The sequence below is a fragment of the Melopsittacus undulatus genome, chromosome 4, assembly GCF_012275295.1.
Source record: "Melopsittacus undulatus isolate bMelUnd1 chromosome 4, bMelUnd1.mat.Z, whole genome shotgun sequence".
Lineage (NCBI taxonomy): Eukaryota > Metazoa > Chordata > Aves > Psittaciformes > Psittaculidae > Melopsittacus > Melopsittacus undulatus.
The window spans coordinates 34,414,850-34,440,545 of NC_047530.1; the positions used below are offsets into that span (position 1 = coordinate 34,414,850).

The following is a 25,696-nucleotide window of genomic DNA, read 5'->3' on the forward strand; positions in this document are numbered from 1 at the left end:
AGGAGAGCAGAACTGCTGATTATTTTAAGTTACATGATCAGGTAAATTTAGATTCCAGGGCTGAAGCCCTGAGACATTCTGCATAAGACCTAAATAAGTAAATAAATGTGGAACTAGGCAGACCCCTACAACATGAAACATCTTAATGACTTAGGAGGCTATCAACAAGGAGTGACCACAGACAACAAGACAGAGTCTCAGCTCTAGTGTCTGCTATTTAGTACAGCTGCTCTGAAACTATAGCATCTTGAGATAGACTCCAGAGAGTTTCCTAAGTCCTTTTGAGTCATGGCAAAGCCACAGAACTCAATAAACATTTAGGAAGACACAAACTGCAGAGGACTGTATAAACTCTTAGGTAATTTTGGAAAACTTTTTTTTTTTGAGATTAGTTTGGAGGAGAAAAATGTAACCAAAGAGATATTCTTCCTAACTTCATTACAGGTTTTCCTATTCCAAACACCCACTCAAGGCCGTGGGAAAAGCCAAGCAAAGGATGCCTGGGGTCTGTGGAAACACAGCACCATCTCGTGGAGTGAAGGGAAGACATATAAGAAGCAAGAAATAAGTATTTCAGTATTTCAGACATCTGCAGCTTGGCTTTTCGACAGCCTGCTCTTCTAAGAGGTTAACAAATCTATCGAATTTGTGCTTTATAAAAAAGTTCACTGCAGATCTATAATGAACAAATGAACAAACAACTCCCTATTTTTATCTCTCGAACTCATCACTGTTAACATAAACACTGGGGGCCTCTTCATAAATAGAGTGTGGGCAGACAACCATCTGTACTGAATGCTATGTGCCAGCAGGCCTAGTGCAGCTGTGAGCACCCTTTTCTTGCAAGTCTGAATCTCCTGTGCTCAAGGTGGGCAAAGAACACAAATCTCTGAATACTAAACTTGCCAGGCCTAATTTTCTATTTCTGAACTAACTCTATTTTCATCTACTCAGTACTAGAAAATAAGAAATTTAAAAATCCTTTTTCCATTTAGAAGAAGAAAGAAACCCAGAAAGGCAGCTATTTCACCCTTTCCATTTTTTTAATCCCAAACATGGATGTATGCTTACAGAGCATCTGAGAGTGCGCAACTTGAATTACCCAGCTGGTTCACATCTTACTGGTTATAAATAACAATTTATTGGCACCAGTGAAGGCATGAAAACCTAGTTAGTTTCTACTCAACTGACTGAACTTAGTTATAAATTCATCTCTGCAACAGAAAGCATTTAAGTATCCTGGGTTCTAAACAAGGTAGGCAAATGCAAGGGTCTCCACATAGGAGGATGTAGTTGATTTTACTTTCTGCTCCATCCTAAGTATTGTGCTATACGTAGCTCCACTTTAGCAAAAACATCCAACTTTAATTTTGTCCTGGTCTCCAGGATGAAATTTGTGTAAAACAGGAACCATTATGATATTCTGACTAGCATTTTTAATAACTCCCATAATGAGCTCATTACAGGTCTCTCAGATATGATAGTTGGGCTAAGTATGTTCTAAGTATGTGCCTAAATTATGTTTAAGTGTCTTGATCTATCAACCTTCCATTAGAGGAGCCATCATAGCAATTCTACAGCCAAATGGGGAAAACACAAAAATTCTTTTCCAAAGTGTCTATCAGAATTATCGCTATTTCATCAAGATGAGCTAAGGGATTTATGCTTCCAGCCTCTTCCAGTTGGGAAAAATGTAGAATAAATTCACCATTGGTAACAAGAGAGAAAAAAAAAATAACATAAAATACAGGCTGTGGATTACGGGTTTATTTTTTTTAACAGCCAGTACAAACACTGAACTCCTATGACTGTGTTTAAATAATGGGAAGCACAGACAGTTTGCAGCATTCAAGTAACTGTAGCAAGATGAATTCTCATGCTGCAATATCATGTAAAGAAATCTGGGCTAACACTAAATTTAAACATGTAGGATTAACATGGTGTCCTATGTGGTCTAACACACCATGGAAGTGTGTGCAACTCAGCAATATAGCAATTCTTCAGACAAGTACTTCATGTACCTATGTATGTCACCTTATCTACCATATATATATCCTGCACAGCTGAAAGTGCTGCTACAAGACATCAACATCATGCCCCATAACTGCATGTTTTCCAGTGTCAAATGTCATGCCCATTGATCTCAAGATTGATATTGGTATCTCTCTCACACATGCTCCCTTGACCAGATTTTCTCTCGCCCCATACCACATAGCTGTAGGGACTACAACCATTTACCAACAGTCAGATCCACAGTCACTACTTCTGAGAACTTTTGCTCATTCACACAGAGCAAGTGCTTAATAGCTAGGTCTGCTCAGTTCATTCTGCACTTGTAACACAATCAACCCAGTGTTACAACAGCAAAGCAGAAAAACGGGTCTTTGCTGATGTCAGCAATAGTGCAGCCCTCTATAACATACAGTTGGCATCGATCCATAATTCAAACTCTGGTTCACAGGCACTTCTCATAACAGTCTGCGTTTCCAAGTGAAAGACATCTGACTGCTGAGGTCTCCCGCTAGTAAAAAGAAATTGCAATATTAGCTCTCTCTTCAGCTTTTCGTGGTCTTCAATTATGAGAATATCTGTGACAGATGAACTATTAAAGACACAGATGCTTCTAAGGGACCTACAAACTGTATGATGGATGGCTTTTGATATTGCTATCCATCTTCATCATTTGCCTGAGATCAACAGGTCAGGAATGTAACAGACAGAAGGTCATTTAGTGCAATCAGAGGGCAGAAAAAAAAAAGAAAAAAAAGAAAGAAATATGACAGTTATGGGAAACCAAGAAACCTGACATCAGCTTTGCTGTGCCCAAACACTGTAATTAAGTTTCAGAGACAAAAGGAAGAACAGAACTCCAATCACACTTTCTTCAAAATCAACACGCCAGAGTCCCTCTTGAAGAAGACATTGCTTATGTTTGGCAGCTGTATTATTAAAGCCAGAGTCTAGTCAAGACACCCTGGTCTAGAGGTCAGTTGTATTATCTGAGACAAGCACAATTATTCACAGAATGAGGCTGGAGGCTTCTGAACAAAAGCACAATGTAAAGATGAGACAAAATCTGCTTTCCTACAGAGGGACTAATTTTCTACTCATTTTCCCAATCCTGCTCCAGATCACACTCTTGAGCACCCTTGCTTCCACTAGAAACATCCTGAAAGGCAGCTCACAGGCCAGGAAAGCCACCACAAGCTCACCCTGCTCATCTCCTACACAGAGGTCTAGGAAGAGCCTCAGGGAGTCACAGCTCATCAATTAAATCATAAACCTCTAGACCCAGGAGGGTGAAATAACTTAGGTCACACTTTTAAACTCTTTCTGTTGATTTTCAAGTTAAATTAAACATTTTGATGGAGCCAACAAATCCTGAACTTTGTTTTGGAAATTAAGACATCCCACTTTTGAGCAGCCCTGCAGGGAAGGACTTGGGGGTGTTGGTCAATGAGAAAATGAGCATGAGCCAGCAGTGTGCGCTCACAGCCCAGAAAGCCAACTGTATACTGGGCTGCATCAAAAGCAGCGTGACCAGCAGTTTGAGAGAAGTGATCCTGCCCCTCTACTCTGCTCTCACGAGACCCCGCTTGGATCACTGTGTGCAGTTCTGGTGTCCTCAACATAAAAAGGACATGGAACTGTTACAACAAGTCCAGAGGAGGGCCACGAGGATGATCAGGAGACTGGAGCACCCCCCCATATGAAGACAAGCAGAGAAAGTGGGGCTGTTCAGCCTGGAGAAGGATGCGTGAAGACCTCAATATCTGAAGGGGATCTACAAAGGATTCTGGAGAGGGACTCTTCATCAGGGACTATAGTGTTAGGACAAGGGGTAATGGGTTTAAACTTACATAGGGAAAGCTTAGGTTAGGTACAAGAACAAAATTCTTTACTGTGAGAGTAGTGAGTCACTGGAACAGATTGCCCAAGGTAATGATGAATGCTCTGTCCCTGGTAGTGTTTCAGGCCAGGTTGGACAGGGCTTTGAGCGATCTGGTCTGGTGCGAGCAAGGTGTCCCTGCCCATGGCAGGGGGGTTGGAACTAGATGATCTTAAGGTCCTTCCCAACTCTAACCATTCTGTGATTCTTTTATTCATTTCAGAATTATTCTAAGGTTTTCACTGAATTATGCAAAGTTTTGATTGCTGTAAGTGTCCAATTTTCACTGATTAATCTACCACTCAAGAAAGTTTAGCCAGTTCTGTATGCACCTAAGAGGTGAAATGAAGTAACTTTCACAGATTTGGAAGCTTTTCTTCTGTGAACAACTATTAGCTAACTGGGGTTTTAGTTAACACCCCCCAATAGCATTCATGTAATTTGATTATTCTTGGGTTCTTTTACTGAAAAGCCTAATTCCTGCCACAAATAGAGAAATTATTTTGTGGTTCAAAATCTCCAAGGGACAGCAAAAGGTAACTGAAGTCGCAGGCTCTCCTCCCAAGTGTTTGTGGAGGCCTCCAATATTAGTATGCAGTGAAACACCTCCATAAAGATAATCAAATCCACTAAAAAATTCCTCCCCTTGCAAAGCTTTTTTCACAGGTACCCAGGCCACCAGTTTCAATCTACCCCTCAGGGATCAGAATTAAAATCTTGCATCTATTCCCCAGTGTTCCACAGCTGAGATTATTATACCAGCTGCTGGGTAACAAGATTGCAGTGTAATAAAGATATGTCCCTATATACAGCTACAGTCCAGGGAGAATCTCCTTCAGAACCTCTGACTCTTGCCTTTGTTCTTCTGTCAATAATTTCCATTGCAAAACCCAGGATAAACATACAAGACGTCTCTCTCTCTCTTTCCCCTACCCACCCTGTCCTCCTCCCTTACGTAGCTTCAGATTTGAAGCCTCAAAAGCCAACAAGAGAAAAAAACAAAACAAAAAATTGTAGCACTGTCTCCATCCTTCTGTATGTTGGCATTCTCTCACCTAGATGCACTCTGTAAATATTTTATGACATATATTTGTCCACTCTAATGACTAATCCTAAAGGTATGTATAAATATATGTATATATATATATAAATTCTAAATACAAAACAAATAGGCATACTTGATATGGACTCAGAGAATTCTATGCCAGATTTTGATCAGCCAATACTGCCATAAATCTCAAGTTAGAATCAAAGGAATTATTTTGTATTTATATATATGTGTTACTGTAAACAAACTCCAGTCCACATAATATGAAGACCAACTTCAACCTCTATCTGTCTGTTCTCAGTCATTAATGCAGGCTCCTCTTTGCAAACTGTTTTCTATGTAGGTAGCCTGGGAAATAAACAATACTCACCTTGAGGGCCCTACAGAAATAAGAAAGCGATACAGCATGTGTTATAACAGACAAGTCAATGCTGTCTAGGAAAGCACAGAGTGAACCTTATCACACCTCATTAACATCATTACACTCAGACACACATCAGACTTAGAGCAATGGATCAAAAGCACAGATATCTACAAAGACAGGAGAACACACAGAACCCAGCTGTGGCAAAAAAACAGACTAAAGATTATTGCAAGCCAGAACTTCTATGAAAAACATTAGGCCCAATATGGGAATCAGTTTCAATAATCCATAGTGTCAGTTAAGGCAGATTCATAGGGAAACAGAGGCAACCATCAAAGCCACCTGATTTTACCAAGATTGGTGACTGGAGCATCCTGTTGCAGATCAACAGCTGAAAGATTGCCAGGCTTTTTTTTTGCAAGGGTTTTCCCTTCTCTGCAGAAGTATAGGTACCATCTGCATACCACGTGGCACCTAAAATACCTCATGGCTGGTGTGAGATTTGTCTAGAGTACTTGCACAATACAACTGAGGATAGAAGTGGCATAGCATTGGGGGGGAGGGGGTGGAATCCGCTTCAAATAATGGTCCCTAAGCTCAGGGTGACTTCTGCCTACACAAAAATCCAACGCTACATACACTTGCCACCAGCTTCCAAATTCAGTACTGTACTATCTTCTGTAGAGAAGCTGACAGAGGAAAGGAATCTTTAAAGAGTAAAATTGATGGTTGAAACCTATGTCAGTGTTTTCCTGAGTTTTTACATTTACTGCTTCTTAAATACAAACATTTGCAGGATGTTACAAGGAAAAGGGTACATTTAAAAATAACCAAATCCTCGTTACATTTGACAATTTAGAACACTTAATTTATTAACTTACATTTAGTGTAAGTATTAAGATGTGCTTAGAGATCAGGAGCAGCAAATGGAGCTTGAGGTGACAGAACAAGCAGACACTCCTATTTTGCTGTGCCACATTTCTGTTACTGCTTTCAACTCACATCTGTGTGTTACCAGAGATAACACCCTGGGTGTGCCATTTCTGAAGGAACAGTTTCAGAGGTCAGCACTTTCCTGGGGCAAAATACCCAGGACACAGTATCACTCACTCAGCTATTTTCAACATGAAAGTGATAATTATTGCATGACTACCAAGAAGTACCAGTAAAAAAATACCGTCAAAGAGAGCAGAGATCACATGGAATAAAATTATGGCAAAAGCCTTCTGTTTCATGTTGGCACATAGCTGCTGAGCAGCATCAGGAAGAGAATTAAGTAACTGCTTGAACTGTTCAAAGGTTGTAATCACTGCCACCTGTAAAAAGCCTCTCTCCTTCCACCCTATTGAAGTCTGTAATACGGCTGGACCATAGTTTATGTGCTGACAGCAGCCAGGTGTGCACAGATACCAGTGACTGATTGCAGCTCTCATCCTAAATGCTCCTTCTGCCAAGCTGTTGAAGCAATTGTAATTAAATTACTCACTGGAGACCTAGCTGCATTTTGGGGATCACAAAAAGATAAAGTTGGCTAGCTTTCACAATAGAAAAAAAAAGGAAACACTTTACTGCCAGGGCACCTTGAGAAGTCGAAAGGTGCAGAAGCAGCAATTCCAAAAAGCACCTGTCTCACAAATTCCCTCTTGCTCACCTGAAACAGGGACACCCAAATTCCTCCCCCTGCTGTTGACAGCACTACCTACCCATCCTGGATAACTCCCAAAGGAAACATGGGACAAGCAAACTCTTGATCTTCAGCCTCATCTGATGTTTTACAGCTGCTAGTCAAGCAATGGGAAATGCCTTGCAGTATACAGAAAAGCAGCAAGCATTCTTGAACCATTCAAGTGCCAAAGCAATTATGTAGTGGGTTATTACTAAACATCAGAAAAGCGCATAAAAGTAAACAGTGATAAGAAGGGTAAAAGCAGGGTTCACAACCCAAATCACATCATGTACTAAAGTGTGCAGTTGTATTTTCCTTCCCTTTTATTCCATGTCTCAGAGGATGAGGTCATTCAGAGACAGAAGACACCAAAGTCTTACAGTAGGATCTGGAAATGAGCCATCAGACAGAAAACACTAGTTATAGTAGAGTGCATGTAAAAAGGCACTGAGTAAATGAGGGCAAAGCATGAGGAGGGAAGTAAGAAGTAGGCAGGGTGCCTGACCTGCTGTAATGAAGTATGATTCAGTCAAGATAAATCAGAGGTGACTCTTGTTTCATTGTAGGGCGGGTGTTTCTGTAGTATCAAAGGCAAATCCCTAAGCATGCTGATATTTAAACAGCTGACTGGTTTAGCCATGCATGACTAATGAAGTCTATGCAGATTTATTTTCTACACACTAGCAACCTCTTGCTCTCTGACTCAGTAAGTGATAAGCTGGGCACATTAGAAATGAATGGGTGATAACTAAACATGAACAAGGAAGAGGATTTCTGCAAGTAAATCAAGCTAAGCATGCTGGCACTGACAGTAAGGAAGGTCATGAAGTCTGGACAAAAGTTGGCCCAGTTGGTAAAGAGCATAAAATACTGAGGGAGATGAAATAGGGTCCATTTCCTAACAGGGTGTCTGAATCCTGCCATGGAGAGATCTGTAACTGCTCAATGGCGCAGACAAAGTAAGTGTGGAGCACAAATGGCTCGTGAACACATCAGAATAAAGCCATCACCATAAAGCATCAGTTCTTGCTGTAGCCATTTGCCCTGCATAAAGCATCAGTTCTTGCTGTAGCCATTTGCCCTGCTAGCAGTCTCTTCTAATTACTATTGTACCATCCTATTTAGGCAGGGGTGATGAAAGATGGCTCTGCCACTGCCTTTTTGCAACCTAGTCTACAGACTACGCTCCAGAAGTATCAGTCCATTTTGGTACTCTTCCACTTACATTGTGGGGGGGAGAAGTGGATTAGTAGAAGAGGGATAGGTCTGCTCTGACATCTCTGGCATCTCACTTAGAACATGTATGAGGCAGAGGTCAACTTCAGTCTTCCTTATCCAATCCCAAGTGCTATGTGCTCTACTGCAAACTATTAGTCTTATACTCATTCTGCTAATTTTAATAGGCTTCCTTTTTCAGTCAAGTAAAAAAAGAGATTTTGGCTAGTAAGCCTCACTGATTACAGAATCGAAGTTATTAACGCTTTTCCTGTGACAGTGTTAAAGTAATGACAAAAGACCAAAGTTACCATGGCTCCCTTTCCCCCCAACCCTTCCCTCCTCCAAATGTGATTCACAGAAAGACAGTGGAAGCATATAGGTTATGCATTGCATGGAAAGGAATCTCAGAAGAAAAATATGACTTACTGCACAAAAAGACCAACAGCTGTGTGTACTACATCCCCTCCAGACACAAACTGAACCACACTTAACCAAACAATCAAATTGGAAGGTTAGAGTATTGCTTTGCCTTTTCAACAGGCTCTTTTAAAAAGCATGCAAACTGGAAGCGTATGAAGATACACACACAAGAGGACACACAAAAATGAGCTGCCTTTTGTTTTTACGAATCAAATGGAAAACTTGTCTTTAAACCAGCTAGATATTACAACCCAGGGTTTAAAAATAAATGAATAAGTAACCCACCTAAAAAGACAATCAATATTAAACAGATGGACTTAACTATTTAAAAAAAGCAAAGCTGTTTGAAAAAAATGCTTTTATACTTTTATGCTTTTTTAATAGTTATTGCTGCAGCTTATTGATCTTTTATAGACAATACATACTTCTGTTATCCTGGCAATTTCTCTTGGAAAGCCTAACCCTGAGTGCTAGCCATCTGCATGAGACACTGAGTAACAAGCAGTGTTTTTTATGATCTATTTTGACATATATATAACATTCTCATTAGCTAGATTGCCCAAACCTATTTTTTATGCATTGTCTCTGTGTAGTAAAGATTATGTCATTGTTTTGACCAGATAGAGAACAATATGAAAAAGTTACAGAACCTGTAAAGCTCTTCATAAGACAACAGTTTAAATATATGCTGTATCTCATCTCAGGTAATGTGGAGCCTTTAAGTACCATATTTTCATTTGTGGTGAAGAACAGTAACAGGACAAAGTTCACCCAGAAGCAAAATGATTCATTAACATTGTTGATTAAATTGTAAGTCTAATATCGTATCTGCTTGAAGTTACACATTTGAACAGCCTAAGCTACACTTTGACATGACAAAGTTGTTTAACATTCCTCTGTGTATCAACCTCAGTGTATCAATGCTGATTTACTACATCTTACATCAACAAGCAAATTCTAAAACCAGGTTGGAATCCCAGATCTATTGAATGTAATGCTGGACTGATAAAAACACCTCTAAAGATTGAAGAAAGAGGAACCACTTCAAAAAATGAAGACTGAATCTTAAATGGCAAGGAAAATGAATCCAGCATATCCTGAAGAGTACCATCACTTCTAACTTCTTTATAGGTGTTAGAACTGGTTAGTATGCAGGGCACAACTTTAAATTCACTTCTGTACAACAGACCTTCTCAAGTAAACTTGAGGGCATGGGGTGTTTGTGGGTTGTTTTTTTTTTGTTGTTTTTGATTTTTAACATTGGTATAAGAAATGATACAATTCAAAGTGAAGTGTATTAAAATTGAATTTATGCCCATAGCTTCCATTAATTTTTCATTCTGAGGAATCTTAACTCCTACAGCGTAAAGAACATCTGAAACAGAGCTACACAACAGCTAAACATGAAGGTTGTATCATCTCAACTAAGGATGTAAATCTTGTTACACAATACCAGTAAATGTAGAAATATGTCTATAGGTGTTTGACTTGCATCTCTGGAACCTGTGCTTCTCCTTCACCTTCACCTGTTGCATCTGATTTGGAAAGCTTAATGACCCAGTGCTGGGGCAAAAAATTAAAAGCAAAAACATACTGCCACACAAAACTTTCTTGAGTACTGATAAGACTGGACAACTTTCCAAAGTTTACCCTAGCAATAAAAAGAATACCAGCAATGGCATTTATCTGTCTCAGAGGCACTGAAATATTCTGCAACAAACACACGGAAACAAAATTTCCACTGTGAATGCTTGAACTGATGAACAGAAAAGGAAAGACAAAACATAGTAGCAAAAGGAGGACTTACTGAATGTTTCCATTGTGTAAATCTAAACCTGTTCTACCGACTTCAATATTCCATATTTACATCAGTAGGAGACCACAATTTGCTCATAAAATAGAAATAGCTATCTACTAAATTAATACAATTGAACTCCTGTGGCCAAAAAAATATATAAAAAAAACCAAAACCAAACCTCTACCAAAGAGCCAGATGCATTTCTAAATAATAACAAGGCTTCAGGTTACACAGATGTTATCTCCCCACTGCCATTACTTGCACTAAGATCCAGTCTAAAGAACATTTAATTCAATGAACATGCAAGTGCCTGCATTTCCATTGGACTCAGGTATAGCAACCATATCTAACAGATAGGAACAGGAAGGAAACCGTCTTCTTTTATACAACCCAACTTCTCACTGCCACCATGCAAACAGGAGTAGAGCTATGTCTTCAATTTCCTGATATATTGCAAACATGACAAAAATCCTAAACAAACAAAAAGAATGATATACGCACTTTTTGAAGATCCTGGCTGAAGCCCTGTTGTTTTCCAGGAGTCCACGTGACTTACCTCTCTGTAGCATTTTGAAATGCACATCCTCAGGTGAGCAGTTATAAATCACCAGTCAGCCTGACATTGGGAAGCTGACTATTGTGTCACCCACTTCACCCCCACTCATAACAAACTCCCATTTTTGCTCTGCATGGTTTCCAGCTGCCAGTTCTAAAAGCAGCAAGGAATCCCAAATTACAGATACAGGAACTTGGCTTTCTGACACTTCAGAGCCTGCTTCAAGTCATTAGCAATGGCATAACAAGGGCACTGCAACATTCTGGAGCTGCGAAACCCAACACATTAGAAACAAAACTGACAGTATCAATAATTGCCTCAGAAATTTCCTGGGCATGTACTTAAATGCAGCCCAATAGGATTGAAAGTAACATTTCCTTTACATAACAGGTTTATTATGTGCTGTGCTATTTTGTCTAAAAAGAATGACTGAACAAGTAGTGTGAGAATGCAAAACTGGGTGTCCAACTGACAAAAGCAAATCAAAACAGAAGTGCAGAAAACTGGAGCCAAATGATTAAATGTTTCTTCTGTGCCCAAAGGAGTCTGGATTCCAAAACAACCCAAAACCAGATGTGCATTACCAGCCTATAAATCTGTGTTCGCAGTACCCTTCTTATACAATCCCTGTCAAAGTATGAATGCTGGCAGACCTTTCCAGTATCTGTTTGTGAGAACTATGCTGGGAGAAAGGGGACATCAATGCAGGTAACACTACATTTTGTGAGTGACTTGGAAAACCAGGCTTTTGGGCCTTCCGCAGAAACAGACTGTCACCATGTCAAACAGCTTGTCATATGCACTATCAATTCAGCTACATCTCAAACTTCTAGAGGAAGTGTTGCAGATATGACAGTGCTGTGGCACCAATATTGTGCAGACCTTGCTGGTACCCCTAATAAAGTCTACCACAAATACCCGTAATGAAAAGCAGCAGCTTGTGAGATGCAGGTGGTCAGAGTGAACTATAAGTCTTTTTGTCTTAAAATTTACAGACACAGTAACCAAATTCTTGAAGCCAACTGTTATACTTCCTACAGTATTCATGTTATACTTCCTACAGTACTCATAACTGCCTCAGAGTGGGGAGGGAGAAAGGGACTAAGTGTTGCCTTAAATAACTAAAATGGGGAGAGTAGAGCTGAACTGATTTGCTCCCTGCAGGCAGGATCAAAGACCATAACAGGATGAGCAGAGGGAATGTCTGAAAGCTGATTATTTGCCCCCTAAAGGAAGACTTCAGGTTTTTGTTCAATCATTTTATCAGATATTAATAATAATAAACTAAGAAGAACATCCAATGTTTTGAGATGAAGTGAATCAATACGCCAAGAATCACAGTACTGTTGCGTATGCTGAATTGATCACTCAGTTTTAACTGAACATTCTAGTAAACAGCGCCCAATTTTTCATCTTAGCAAACAGCTAGTGATTCAGTAGAAGACAATCTAGAAAACCACTCAGTTTTACATGAATTCCATGTCTTTGTCACCAAGGTTTGCATGAAAAACATAGAATCATAGAAAAGTTAGGGTTGGAAAGTACCTTAAGGATCTAGTTCCAACTCTCCTGCCATGGGCAGGGAAAATCTCAAAGCATAACTGAGTACACAAAACCTAGCCGTTTTCTACCTATGAAATGTTTCACACGATACATACAAGTCATTCCTGGTTTAGAGAAACCAGGAATTCTGTTAACATCAATTACCATCACTGGTCTGGGTGAGTTAGCTTTTAAAAAGAAGTAAAAAAAACAAACCAAAAGAAAACCAAACCCAACATATACTGAATTGCACATTTTCATTTCAACAAGGAGAAAAAATAAACTGCTGTATGCTTCTAAGAAACTTGCCAGGAAACCAAGTTTGGCTGTGACACTAGGAAAGTTGTACTTTAATTGAAAGTAAAACTAATTAGGTGTTCTCTTCGCTCTCATCCATCAGAATTCACAGGTCATCAATCTAATGGAAAAGCCTACTTACGGTCATTACACTGGCTCCCAGAATACGAAGTCATGGAGCAATCACAGGTGAAGCCTTCCCATTGCTGATTACAGATGCCCTGATTTGCACAGGAGTCTTCCTGGCAGGTAGTACTTGGTCCTGGAGAAGGGATGACAAGAAAAGGGTGAAACAAAGCTGAGAGAATCATTTTATTCAGGCTCACAAAGTCTCCAATTCATTGTTGCCATTATTATCAGGATCTTCATGCAGAAGAGAAAAAAAACACTAACCAAACATTTTTCTGTTCTTGGACATGCAAGAAACTGAGGTAAAAAGAGCACAAGGACAACTGTACATGACAAAACAGCATACTAACACAGAGCAAGGAGTGAACATCAACATATTCCCCCTTAGGCAGGTCCAACTTGAATGTTCAGTGCTTGCACAAATAATTTACTGTAAAATATGGTGTGATGCAAGGATAACAAACACTGCCAGGTTGTCATGCTTCCTTGGAAGTGTGATCCCCTTGTAGAAATTAAGGCTAAGAAATGGGCCCAAAACCAACGCTTCATCCTACCCAAAGAACCCTGATATGTGGGTTCAAACTAAAGTTTTGAAGCCTCAGATGGCTACAATTTTGCTTTACAGGTTAAGGAAAAACAAACCAACCAACCCGGAGACTGTGAACATGCCAATAAAGTCCTCAGAAGGGCATGACATTAGTCCATGACACTTCTCTATTCAGGACTGCATTAGTTTCCATGGCCTTTGGGGGAAGCAAAGGAAGAAGTAGCCACTACTAACAGAACAGCCTCTATTCTGCAATTTGGAGCTAACAGTTTCTGTCCTACCCACATAAACTTGTAAAGACATAATCCAAGCAACAAGCAGAAAAATGATCTTCAGATCACAGGGATTCTGAATGACATCTAGTATGTTATCCACAAGGACATAGCTGGATTCTGAATCACTTAAGAGCAGACATGAAGCTGCAAGCCATAGAATATGAGTTTAGAAGTTAATTCCTGTGAAAGAATTTTGTCTTCACCATTCTAGACAAAGGTATGCTGTTCCTATTGTGCACTACTTCAAATAAAATGTACAACTACAGTTAGCATACCTACTATTCTATATCCTGTAACTGTTGGAAAACAACAAATAAAAGAAATGGAGTAGATGATAGAGAAACAACAGGCTAGGCTGCCTTAGGTCAGTTCGTTAACCACTTCCAGTCTAAGACAATATCATGAGGATAAAGAAACAACTATTCTACCAGCATCTTATGTCACATAACCATAACAGCAGTTCTATAAAGCTCATCTTATCCTTCATCCTTACCTTTTCATCACATTAACTTCACCATCCATACTTTATAAAGTAAATAGGACACACCAAAGTGGAGACAGCATTTTCAAATGTTTTAATCCATATTGAAACCTTCACCTGAATCTGAATATCAAAAATGCTTCATAGAACCTACATCTAACTGGAAGTCCCGTGTCATGCCACGATCCTCCCAACATAGTTTTGTTGCAGAGTTCCCATTCCTCCCACTAGATCCTCTTTCCCTGCTTCAAGATGGGTGAATTTCAGTAGCTTTTTAGCTATCTGTGGTTCTTTAGATCTCTCTTGCAATGAGAAGGAACATGTGACTATCAGTAGGCAGAGAGTTTAACCAAACATTAACAAAAACCTGAGATTCTTCTGCAATCTGTTATAGCGTTAATAAATAAATAAATAAAAGAAAGAAACCCCAAACCTCTAGGAAGAAGCATAAGTGCGGATAATAAAAGCAGACAACAAACTTCCTGAAAGAAAATTCACCTACTGAAAAGAGATGGCAGCAGGAGCAGCCTCAGCAAAACAACTGTGTTATCATAGTGAAAGTTGAGCAGCATTTTACAAATTTTTTCTCCTCCACTTTGCTTATTCTTCCCACCCACCTGACTCTTATTTGCAGCTGTATGAATCCCAGTGGTCTCCCTGGCACAATGTTACCAGATCACTTCTGAGATTACAACAGTGATGACAGACTTCACAGAGTGGGCTAGTAGGCACATGTATGTACACACTTCGCTCCTGCCATTATGCTCCTTTACACTTCCAAACCACACAAATATACCTGTATAGATACATATGCACCAGGCTAGGGTCTGGTACTAAGTTCAGACTTACTCTAGCGCAGCAAAAAGGGATGAAATTTAACAATCTGCAACAGAATACTAGTTGTCATTTTGCCTAACATGCCTGCGTTATCTGAGGATAAGGAATAAAGAACCAATGCATCTCCTATACCTTATTATTCCATTATCTAACCTCTGACCCTAAATATGAATGTGAATATAAATATGAATATAAATATGAATTCCTAGAGGTATAAACAACCAAGTTATATATATTTAAAAAATAAAACCAGAAAGTAATTGTGACTCTACACAAATTTGCTACAGCATCAACTGTAAAAACTATTACATAGAAGCACAGCAGAAGAGCATTTTCAATGACATTTCCCCTCTCTTCCTACACTCTTCCAAAAGTGCTTTAATCAGTAACTGGACTTGACAAGGGGCATTATCTAATGAGGATATCCTTTGTCTAGGTGTTCATGAGTACCCTACTCAAGGAATAATGCATGAGGCCTAGTATCTGTGGCTTGAGGTGCTTGTAGTGAGAGAGTTTAGAGAGCCAAAGGACTTGAATTCATGACCAGTATTGTGGTTTCTGAATTATATTTTCCAGCACCTGTCAGTGAAGATGGAAACTACATTCAAAACAGCCAGAAGGGAAGAAAAAGGAGAGGGGAAAAAAAAACCTAAAAGAGAGAAAAAAAAAAAACAAAACCAATAACAACCAAACCACAAAAATGAGCAATTTTGAAAGCCTAACAATAGCACAAGGAAGCTTGAAGCCTGATCTGCCATCTTTAGAGCCAGTTATGACAGCACAACATAGATACTGGGTATTATGCTTTGCCTCACTCCTTAGTACTATGGGCCATTTGTACGTTAAAAGGATCTTTGTCTCTCACAGTTCATCTGCTCCTGCTGCTTACAGTCATCATAATCCTCCATCTGTGGCAACAGAATTTTGTTCGGAGCAACTAACAGGAATGTCACAGGGGATTAGGATTTTGGATTAGAGAGCGACAGAAGCACAGGAAGGCTTATAAAGCATGAAGATTGTGCTACCATGCACATGCCCTTTAGTGCCAACAAACAAGGAAAGAGAAGATGACAATTCATACATACAGCAGTGGAATTGGCTCTAAATTATGAGTGCCATCAGAGCTAAGGTCTATATTTAATCTCATTCCTTTGGCAACACAGCAGCTGAAATATTTAAAAGCAGTTTCAGAACTAGTCTTCACATAATAATCTGAGAGACGCCTGATAAATCAAATTGTCCTTTTAATTAACAAAGTATGCATGCTGATTTTCATTTTCTCCTTAAAACTCCAACATCCTGATAACATTTGCTATTTCCATTGAGTGCATTTTCAAAGGCCTTGTTTTTGTTGTCTGTTGGTAGCTGGGCTTGGCACATTGTCTTCTTCATGCCACATACACAGTGGAAAGGGGGAGTGAATGGTCACTAGATACAGAATGAAAGTGAAGTCCCCAGTGCAGAAAAGCATTCCTACTAGCAGAAGTGTGACTTGCTGTCTCCTCCTTTACAGATTAAGTCTAGCAACAGAGGCAGCTCCTTTGGAATATGAAATGGCGAAGCAGAATTCTTCAACAATGTCCATTTGATCTTTATTTCTGCATCTCTAATTTCTACTGGAACAGCTCAGTATATAAGGACTTGCAAAATCTAAGATATTGTTGGGTCTCCCTCACTGGGACAGAGTCCAGTGTTATACTTTTCCTCCAAATTGCCTAGGTAATATATGGTTTATTAGTCTTACCACTAGGTATTTGAAGAAAATAATCTTAGAAGAGTACAGTAGCCAGATCCATATTCTGCTTGGAAAAATTACTTATGTCCCTAATTCTTTCCTGCAATTTCAGCTGTATGGTAGGTTTCTCTTTGCCCTGAAAAGAAAATATTTGAATTCTACTGCTGTGCATTGCTAAAACTGCCATGTTTCATCCTGCAGGTGGGTGCTTTTCACTGGCAAGAGAAGTCATTCCTCCTGTGTCATTTAAAAGCTCTTTGCAGAGAATGGAACTTTATGAATAAAAGACAGTATAGTTTTTATTATTCTTCCAAGTTACATGAAGAATCAATTTACACAGCAACTGCAGGATTACAACATAACTGCCTTGTGCTTTGATCCTAACCAGCAATAAGCATTAGGCTAAGCAAACCATTCGTGGTCCTGCACATAACACCTTCCTTCACACATTCAAAATTTACTGCTATTGAAAGGGATTACACATTTGTGCTGCCATTATTTTCTCAGTAAAATGAGATCTGCAGCAGATCAGGTTCAATGGCACCACGGATTCATTTTCACTCTCTATCTCCACAGATGCTCCCGTTTTTCATCCTTGTACTTTCAAAGAGGTTAGGAAGAAAAAGGAAGGTAACACACACAAGATATCTTTACTGTTTGTGTAGAATAAGGTGTTTCTTTTGTTCTATAGTTCCTAAATTGTAAATGCCATCAAAGCACTACATACCCCTCTACCACTTTCTTAAATTTTTTGGCAGGGGGGGGAGAGATTATTTTGTTTGGTTGGGGTTTTTTGGGTTTTTTTTTGTTTTGTTTTTGTTGTTTTGGGGTTTTTTTTAATTCAATGTTCAGGTCCAGTACAGCTCAGAGAGGCATCAGGTCTTGGAAACCATATGCACTAGGCAGAATATAAACCTGTTCTAGGACATTCTCACTCACTGTGAAGGTTAAGGAGAAAATGAAGTTAATACAGCCAAGTTTTCCAATTTTAGAATAATTTTGAATTTATTATTTTTCTGAGTAAAAAGGGAGCAAAATTGAGACTGAGTCTCATGGAACCATCACTGTACTGGATGGACCATATCTCTCATGCTGTAACTGTCAAATACCAATGGTAGCATGTTGACACCTACTGTGCACAAATATCAGAAACTAAAGTATAGTCAAGGTTCAGTGCATGATTCAGGAAGCTGGATCCTGACTTTTGAGTCTCAGGTAGTAGAAAGCAGAAATATCACAGAGTAACTTTTACTTAGCAAACCAGAACCTAAAAAAACAAAAGGGACTTTCAAGGACTGCAAGGCCAGCTCTTTGAGCTCTCTCAATTCCAGATTTTGTTATGAACTCACCATCCTTTTTATCACCTAAATAAGTTTAGACATCTAGCAGATTCCATAAAGTTACCCATTGTCAGAAATAACTTAAAAGCCAGCATTCTGCAGTCCCCTGAAAAAACAGCTGTTTATTCCAGTGCCTCAACAGAACCTGAACTCTTTTTTCACCTGATGACAGTTATGACCCAGAGTCCTGTTCCAAATACATGGCTGGCCTAAAAACTTCAGGGACTGGGACTAATTAAAATAATAAATATGCAAGTCTCTTACAAAAAACAAACAAAACCACCATTTACCTCAATGCGACAGGAGAAGGGAATCAGCAGCAATGGCAATCCACAGATCAACAAGGTGGTGGGAATTTTTGCTCCATGAAGCCTGACATATACCCATCTTCCTGTCTCTTTTCATCCTGCCACTCTCCATGTCTAACAACCTCAAAGGTCTTGAGCAAAGCGCCCAAACACATACCCAAGCCAAATAAAACCCCAGCTTTAAAACAAAAAGTCAACTGCATAAAAGGGAGTATGCCTGGACATGAGGTGGGACAGGGAGATGCAAAGGATGTTGAAGAAGTAAACAGTATTCAGACACAGAAACTAAAAGCAGAAAGGAAAAACTGAAAGGGCTATATGCGAACAAGAAAAATACCATCAATTGGAAAAATGTCCTTCCCCAGTGCAAATCACAACAGTACAGAAGTACTAGGCCTCACGGCCTATTCTGAAACCTATTTAGCAAAGGTTGGTTTCTTGAAAAGCCAATAAGTCACATTATGCACTCAAGACAAACACTTCCCTTTAGGCTTCAATGTGATCAGGTGTTTCAATCTCAATGGCAAATATTCCTATAGTGCTAAAACCTCTGTAACAATATGAGCTTGAGCTGGAATAATCTTCACAGCTGTGGTTAGCCTTGAAGTTCTGAGGAAAAATCAAAACAACAAACAAATTTGTTTCTTTCACGACCTTGTCTTGCTGTATCCACTTCAATGGCCATCATAAAATCAAGCAAGAACTTCTGGTCATGTATTCTGAATTCCAATGGACAAAGAAATGACCAGAGAGAACAACAGCAGCTGTGGCCATAAACAAATGCTACTTGCTGATGTCCAATGCAAGTCCCAGATTCCCTTCTCCAGTTTAAACAGATGGTACAGAATACCTTAATCCTAAAGCTATTTACACCCCAGCCTGCTCCAGGGTGCTTTTTCTCCTCACATTGGTATCAATCCACATATCCTTCCTAGTCTTTCAAATCTCATCCTTTACCACTTTTGTTTACCTAAACTTCAGAAATCCCCTAGAGGCAGCACCTGATATTTATCTAAATCCCTAACACCTGCAAAACAGAGCACTTTGACTTTTTACAGCTGGAAATAGGCCAGAGATGCCAACAAACGTGGATACAGTCAGATGTTCCACACGCATGGAGCATAAAACATGATATTAACTTTTGTCTACCTGTTAAAATCTTTCAGATTCAGTGTTTCATATACATCCAATGGCTAAAATTATCTCAGGCCAACAGTATCTTTATCTGCTGGGTAAGGGGGTGCCTCCTAATATGCTTCTGTCCATTAACAACTGCTAATGTAATTGTACTATTAAGCCCTCCTTCACTACATGTCTCCTAAGAATTAGCCTTCCTCATACTGGCAGAACACTGGAACAGGCTGCCCACCGGGGATCCTGGAATCTCCCTCTCTGGCAACATTCAAAATCCACCTGGATGCATTCCTTTGTAACCTGCTCTAGATGTCTCTGCCTTGAGCGGGGGGGTGGACTAGCTGATCTCCAAACATCCCTTCTAACCCTCACAATTCTGTGATTCTGTGATACTGGTTTGCTGCCAACACTCTTTACTCCATCATCTTCTCTGTAATTCAAGTGGCATATTCTCCAATACTATCTGGCCTCTCCTTCTTTAGCCATCTTTGGTTTCTATCAATTCCATACACCACCCACCCTTCCCCACCTTTCCTGCTGAAGCTACTCTCTGTTTCTTGAATGGCTTTCACTCGAATAGCTTTAGTATTTTACCATGTTGCACATAGTCCTTTTGGCAACCACAAAAATCATTGGTTAATCCCTTTTGACTTAGCAGGCAATAGTAATAATAGTCAGAATTTCACATGAGGATCAACATCATGAAAAAGCTCTATCTGCTTTATAAAAAAATCAGACTATCCACTAGGAGATTCAAAAAAAGACCTCTGAAAGGTACAAAAATTAGCAGGTACAAAAGGACCAGGCATGACTACTCATATGTTTGATCAATCATGGCTTGTAAAATGTTATCTAACTACTAAGGAAATTTGTAGTTAAGAGATCCTTTGTTTTACTGAAATTCCAGAAAGTTATTTCTGAGGAGTTTTATTTTTTTCAAAGTCTAAGTTAAAAAATTAGCTTTTATCTCCTGGTCTCACTCCTTAAGATCAGTACTGAAAAATTCAAGTCAGCTTTCTGTTTTGTAAAGCTCTGAGGGCATTCTATGTCTCTATAAACAGCAGCTACTTGCCTGAACAATCATTACGCATTTCAGGAAATCAACCTGTGCTCTTATGGATAATTCAGAGACTGATACAGCCAAACCCCTGAGGTTAACGAAAACACCTAATTTTTTTTTGCCATGTCCTTCTTTAACCCAGATAGCCCCTCAGAGTGGCTGGCATTTATCATTCTGTTCCTGTCTCAGAGGTGTGACTGCATCCAGTAAAAGGCACCAAGTGTTACATAAAAGCATCTTAGTTCAAATCAGTAATGGGGAAGAACAACCTTCTCTACCTTGCAGGTCAGCTTTGGTCAACTCAACTTTGTTAGCAAAAAATAAAAAAGAAAACAAAAAAGCAAAAAATAATAACAAGTTAGTATAAAGGCAGATAAATGAGGGTCACATCACTTTAAACAAATTAAAGGAGTTGGTATAACCACCACAGACAATGTACATAATTATTACATGCAGGGACGACAACATAAGCAACAAGCACACAAAGGAACATGGTTACTTTAACCCAACCAAGCAACAGATAACAAAACCACAGATGAGAGAGTAAATGTGTTTTATTCACACACACACACACGCACACACACAAGGTCAGAGAATTTACAGATAATAGAAGGGAAAAAAAAATCACATTTTTAACACTCATCTTTCAGCATTTACCGATAATTTAAGACAAATTTTGTCCCATTTGAGAAATACTTAGAATCCATTTAAACAAAAAAAAAATCTATTTGACTTTCAGTACATTAGTCAAGAATTATTTTAGTTTTGTTTTACTTTCAGGCTCTGGATCTGAACCTCAATCTTCTGTCTCTCATAAAAGCACAGACTGCCCTGGCTTTTTGTCCAAAGTGGATTTATTGCCAGAAAACCATAAGAGGCTAATAACTCTGGAAGATGACAACCTCAGTTTATCCCAGGTACTGAACTTGACACTGGATACAAAGTGACAGTAAAACCTTGCTCTCTCATACGCTGTTGCCTGCTCATGGATTTCAACACATCCTTAGGAAAGCTTGCATCAACAGGCAAAGAGCTCAGGCTTTAGACCCAAATAACCCATCTCGTTACAGCAATCAACAAAAAAGACAGAAGTACAAACTCATTCTTTTACCTAGGTGGGAATAATCTTATCTGCAGTCAAATCATAGCCCACATGGCAAAAGAGAATCGCAAATCTACCAAGTCTGACTGCCTAAAGATTCAAGCACACTTTCTGAAAAAGTAGAGCATGAAAAAATCAAACCAAAACAAAACCACTGATCCTCTTTCATTTAGCCATAGGATTTTTTTTTAATTTTTTTTTTTTTAAGGAGTCCAGTTCACAAGGAAGCCACATAGATTTTTGATGTGTTATACCTTGATTCTAAGTTTTCTCTTTCAGCATGGAAAAAACAGAGGACAAAGATGGGAGTACAGGCAGCAGCTCCTGAATTCCTTGCCACTGAAGGTTACAAATTTCTATCATACAGCACAATGGGAACAACAAAACACCAAATCACTGACCCCATTGCTCAAATGATGGGTACTTGAGAAGTGCATACTCACCTTTATAACCTTCTGTCCTTAAAAAGTGATAATATCACAGATGATATTGAAGACAGTGATAGCTCTCCCTTTTTCCCATTGTCTCCTTTTACATTTGCAATCCAATAAATTAGAATTGGCATGTACAGATACCATTTCCTGTGATTCCTATGAAGCTTAACATTTTAAATCTTTGCTATTGTTTTACAGCTCAGAAATGACTCAAGATGGCAATTAGCTTCCCTTTTCAGCTAGTCAGATTTTTCTTTCCACTTATCAAACTTCTCTATTACTATAAAGCCATAAAATCCCCAGCGTTCTCTAAACACAATGAAAAAGAAGGGGGGGGGGGAGAAAGAGTGGAAAGAGGAGGAGAATTCATTTCTTCATGCACCTCCTTTGACACATATTCTAACAAAGTAATTTCTATGTAACATACAAGAACTTTCCATAGCTGCCCAAGTCCCCATCATCTTTGTAGTTGAGCTGAAGCAAACCTTATTATTTGTTGTTCCATAAATCCAGTAGCACTGTGACAACAGAATACAAAAGCCTAAAGAACAGGAGAGCTGTCATGCCATCATGAAGTAAATTAACTCTCCTCTCCTCTATAGACAACCTTTGATTCTACTGAGGAAGTGAAGTATTGCCAGATTTGAAGTTTCACTACTTAGCAGATGAAAGGTGTCATCCTTTCTGGCATTATCCTGCTGTGAGATTTTAAGCACGAGATTAGATTTTCTTTTTTTTTCTACATACTGCTTAGTATGCAAAATGAGTTTCTGATTATCCACCCTGTATGTGTCATTCATGCTTTTCAAGTACAAGTGAATTCCAAAGGTTAACTCTACTATTTCATGGAAAGTAGCACAAGATTATGATTTTACTGCAGGATCTGGACAAAGATTCAGTTAGGACAAAAAAAGGTCCAAAACATCTGGAACAGTGTCAGTCAGTTTAGTAATAGTCACTCTCCTTTGTCATAAGCTATTATCAGTGGAACAGGTGAGAAAAAGGGAAGAGCAAAAGCTGCTACCACATCTCTAAAGCATATAGAAAATTGCCTTGTAGAAGAAATGCAATGTTCTTTAACCACTGCTGTTAGGTTTGGTCAGCTGGTGGTAAAATGGGGTGAACGTATTTAGAATACGCAGCTGAATTTCATATAGTTCTAGTGCCCACGGTAAGCAACATAAGGATGACCAAATAAAGGAAACAAAAACACAGCAGAACATATGGCAAATCAATAAAGAGGTGAAAAAATACCTCAGATGCAGGAAGTACTCAATAATTATGCAATATCTTTGACCTCCATAAAAGGTTGTACATCTGCCAAAGTAGGTGGCAGACTTGCCTGCAAGCTTCCAGGAGAAGTGGGCCCCCACCATGAAGTCTGAGAACTGACTTCATCTCTTCAGAATGCTTGGTACACTGACCAGACTGGTCATGACACAAGGACCATTTAAGTCTTAACTACTTCCCTACCTTTTGTGCTTTTTCTTTCAGGCCCTCTCACCAAGCCATTTTTTGCTTGGTGGTAGGGGGTAGGCGCTACCCTTTTTATCTTTAGGCATGAGAGCTAGAAAAACTCCATGAAACATAAATAAATGTTTTGGTATAATGTCATTACCATGAAAACTCATGGTTCTCATAGTTCGTCATAGTACATAGTTCTATGTACTATGAGAACTATGTGACATAGTTCTCATAGTACGTCAACATAGAACAAATTTCACACACCAGGCAGCCAGAAGATTTCTGGCTTTGCTGAATACCTTCAGGGGAAACAAAAGCTGCCACTTTAGATCTGAGCAGACCTCCAAGTCAACGAAGAACTGCCTGTTGTTTCCAAAAACTCAGAAGTGCAGCAATAAAAATACGTAAGACCACTACACACAAAAAAGAAGGGCTATGTGGTGTGGAGTTTTAACTCCACAGGCTCATTTGACATTTCAGACACTCCTGGGTTCTCTTCTTCCACATAATAAGCCACAAAAGTCTTTGCCAAAAGCAACAGTCCTACAGGACACATCAAAACAGAAAACAGTCAGTGTGGTAGCTATCATCCTGTCAAGCACACTGGTTAGTCTAATGATGTCCTCCAAAGGAGAAGAGCTAGTAGAGAACATGCAGGCTATACAGATAACAGATGAAGCTAATTTTAAACAGAAGAATTACCAGAAATCTCTATTAAAGAACTTTGAGTGCACAGAGAACAATCAAAAAAGACATCTCCAGAAAAACCCAAAAGCAATATTCTCCTTGAACTCTGTGAGCAACATAGAAAAGGTGTAATTTTGGCATTTTGCCTGTGCCACAAATCGGCAAAGCCACAGGTTCCACTACACTATGCTCAGTTCCACAATAAACAATGTGGTTAACAGACCTGATTAAATACATCAGAAAGAGAGAAAAAAAAAGAACAGCCTTTCACCCAACCAGAACACTGGGAGACAATGAATATAGTATAAGGATATAATTGGACTGCCAATCAGGTGTTTCATGAATACTCAAAGACAGCTCTGAGATAATACTTTCAATCCTAAGAAGGGACAGTCTAGACAAGTTGCAAGGTTTCAGCATGATTAACCTGTAATCTTGACACGATAGGGAAATACGATCAAGGAGTAATTTCACCTTGCAAAGTCCTGTCTGGAAGAATCAGTTTAGGACATACATCTTCTTAGCAAACATGCATGCCAGACAACTTTACTGAGAGAACTATCATCCTCTAGTAACTGCTAGCCAACACAGAAGACTGGTATTCAGTGGAGCTAGGCATAATGATAATTTTCACTTCACAAGGCTAGCAAAACCTTGTGTTTTGATGGTAAGTGTCCCAAGTGCTTTGGCAACTGATGCCATATGCATGATACTGAGTAAGTGCTGCTGATGTCAATATTCTTTTAATTAATGGGAACTTGGCAAGAACAGTATTTAAAGAATCTTCAAGATATGAGTACTATTGACATGCTCCAAAAAGTCGCTCATCCCTTTTGTTTCTAAACTGGCTGGAAAAGTAAAACTACAGATGAGAAAGGTTTCCCATACAGTAGAGAGAATGCCTCCAGTGCTTTCACTGGAGGCCCATCTCCTCAAAAAGCAACTTCTGTTTTGGTACAGACTTCACCCTTCAGTTCCTCCTACTTTCCATTTCTCCCATCTCTTACTTGGTCTTCAAAATATTTACTTCCGAGGATCCCCAAAAAGGGTGCTCTGAAGCACAAGTGAATTGTAGGCTCAGAACTTCTTTCAAAGTATTTTAAGGGTAATGCAACCTTAATAAACAACTCTGAGAAAAGTATTAGTAAGTAGTAGTCCATCCCAGTATAATCCTCTCCTCTACTGGAGGTACCACTTCATAGAGATGAGTATGCAAGAGAACTCTTGCCACTGTAAGGCGTTCACAGAAGCTCACCATCATTTAGCTGCATTTGGTAGCATTTGGAAAACACAAGTGTACTGAAGGATATCATAGTGAAAGCAAACTAGTGAAATGGACAGTAAGGTGGACAAGCAGATGCACAG

At 39.2% G+C, this 25,696-nt stretch overlaps 1 protein-coding gene across 6 annotated transcripts in view; it reads right to left on the bottom strand.

Annotated features, from left to right (window-relative positions):
* The window catches only part of NRXN3 (neurexin 3), a 962,180-nt gene that overhangs the window by 542,665 nt on the left and 393,819 nt on the right, over positions 1 to 25,696 (bottom strand). For all 6 annotated transcript variants that reach the window (XM_031048774.2, XM_031048773.2, XM_031048775.2 and 3 more), the window contains one exon: positions 12,941 to 13,060. In XM_031048774.2, the coding sequence (XP_030904634.1) occupies positions 12,941 to 13,060 (120 nt within the window). The remainder of the gene's footprint in view (positions 1 to 12,940; positions 13,061 to 25,696) is intronic.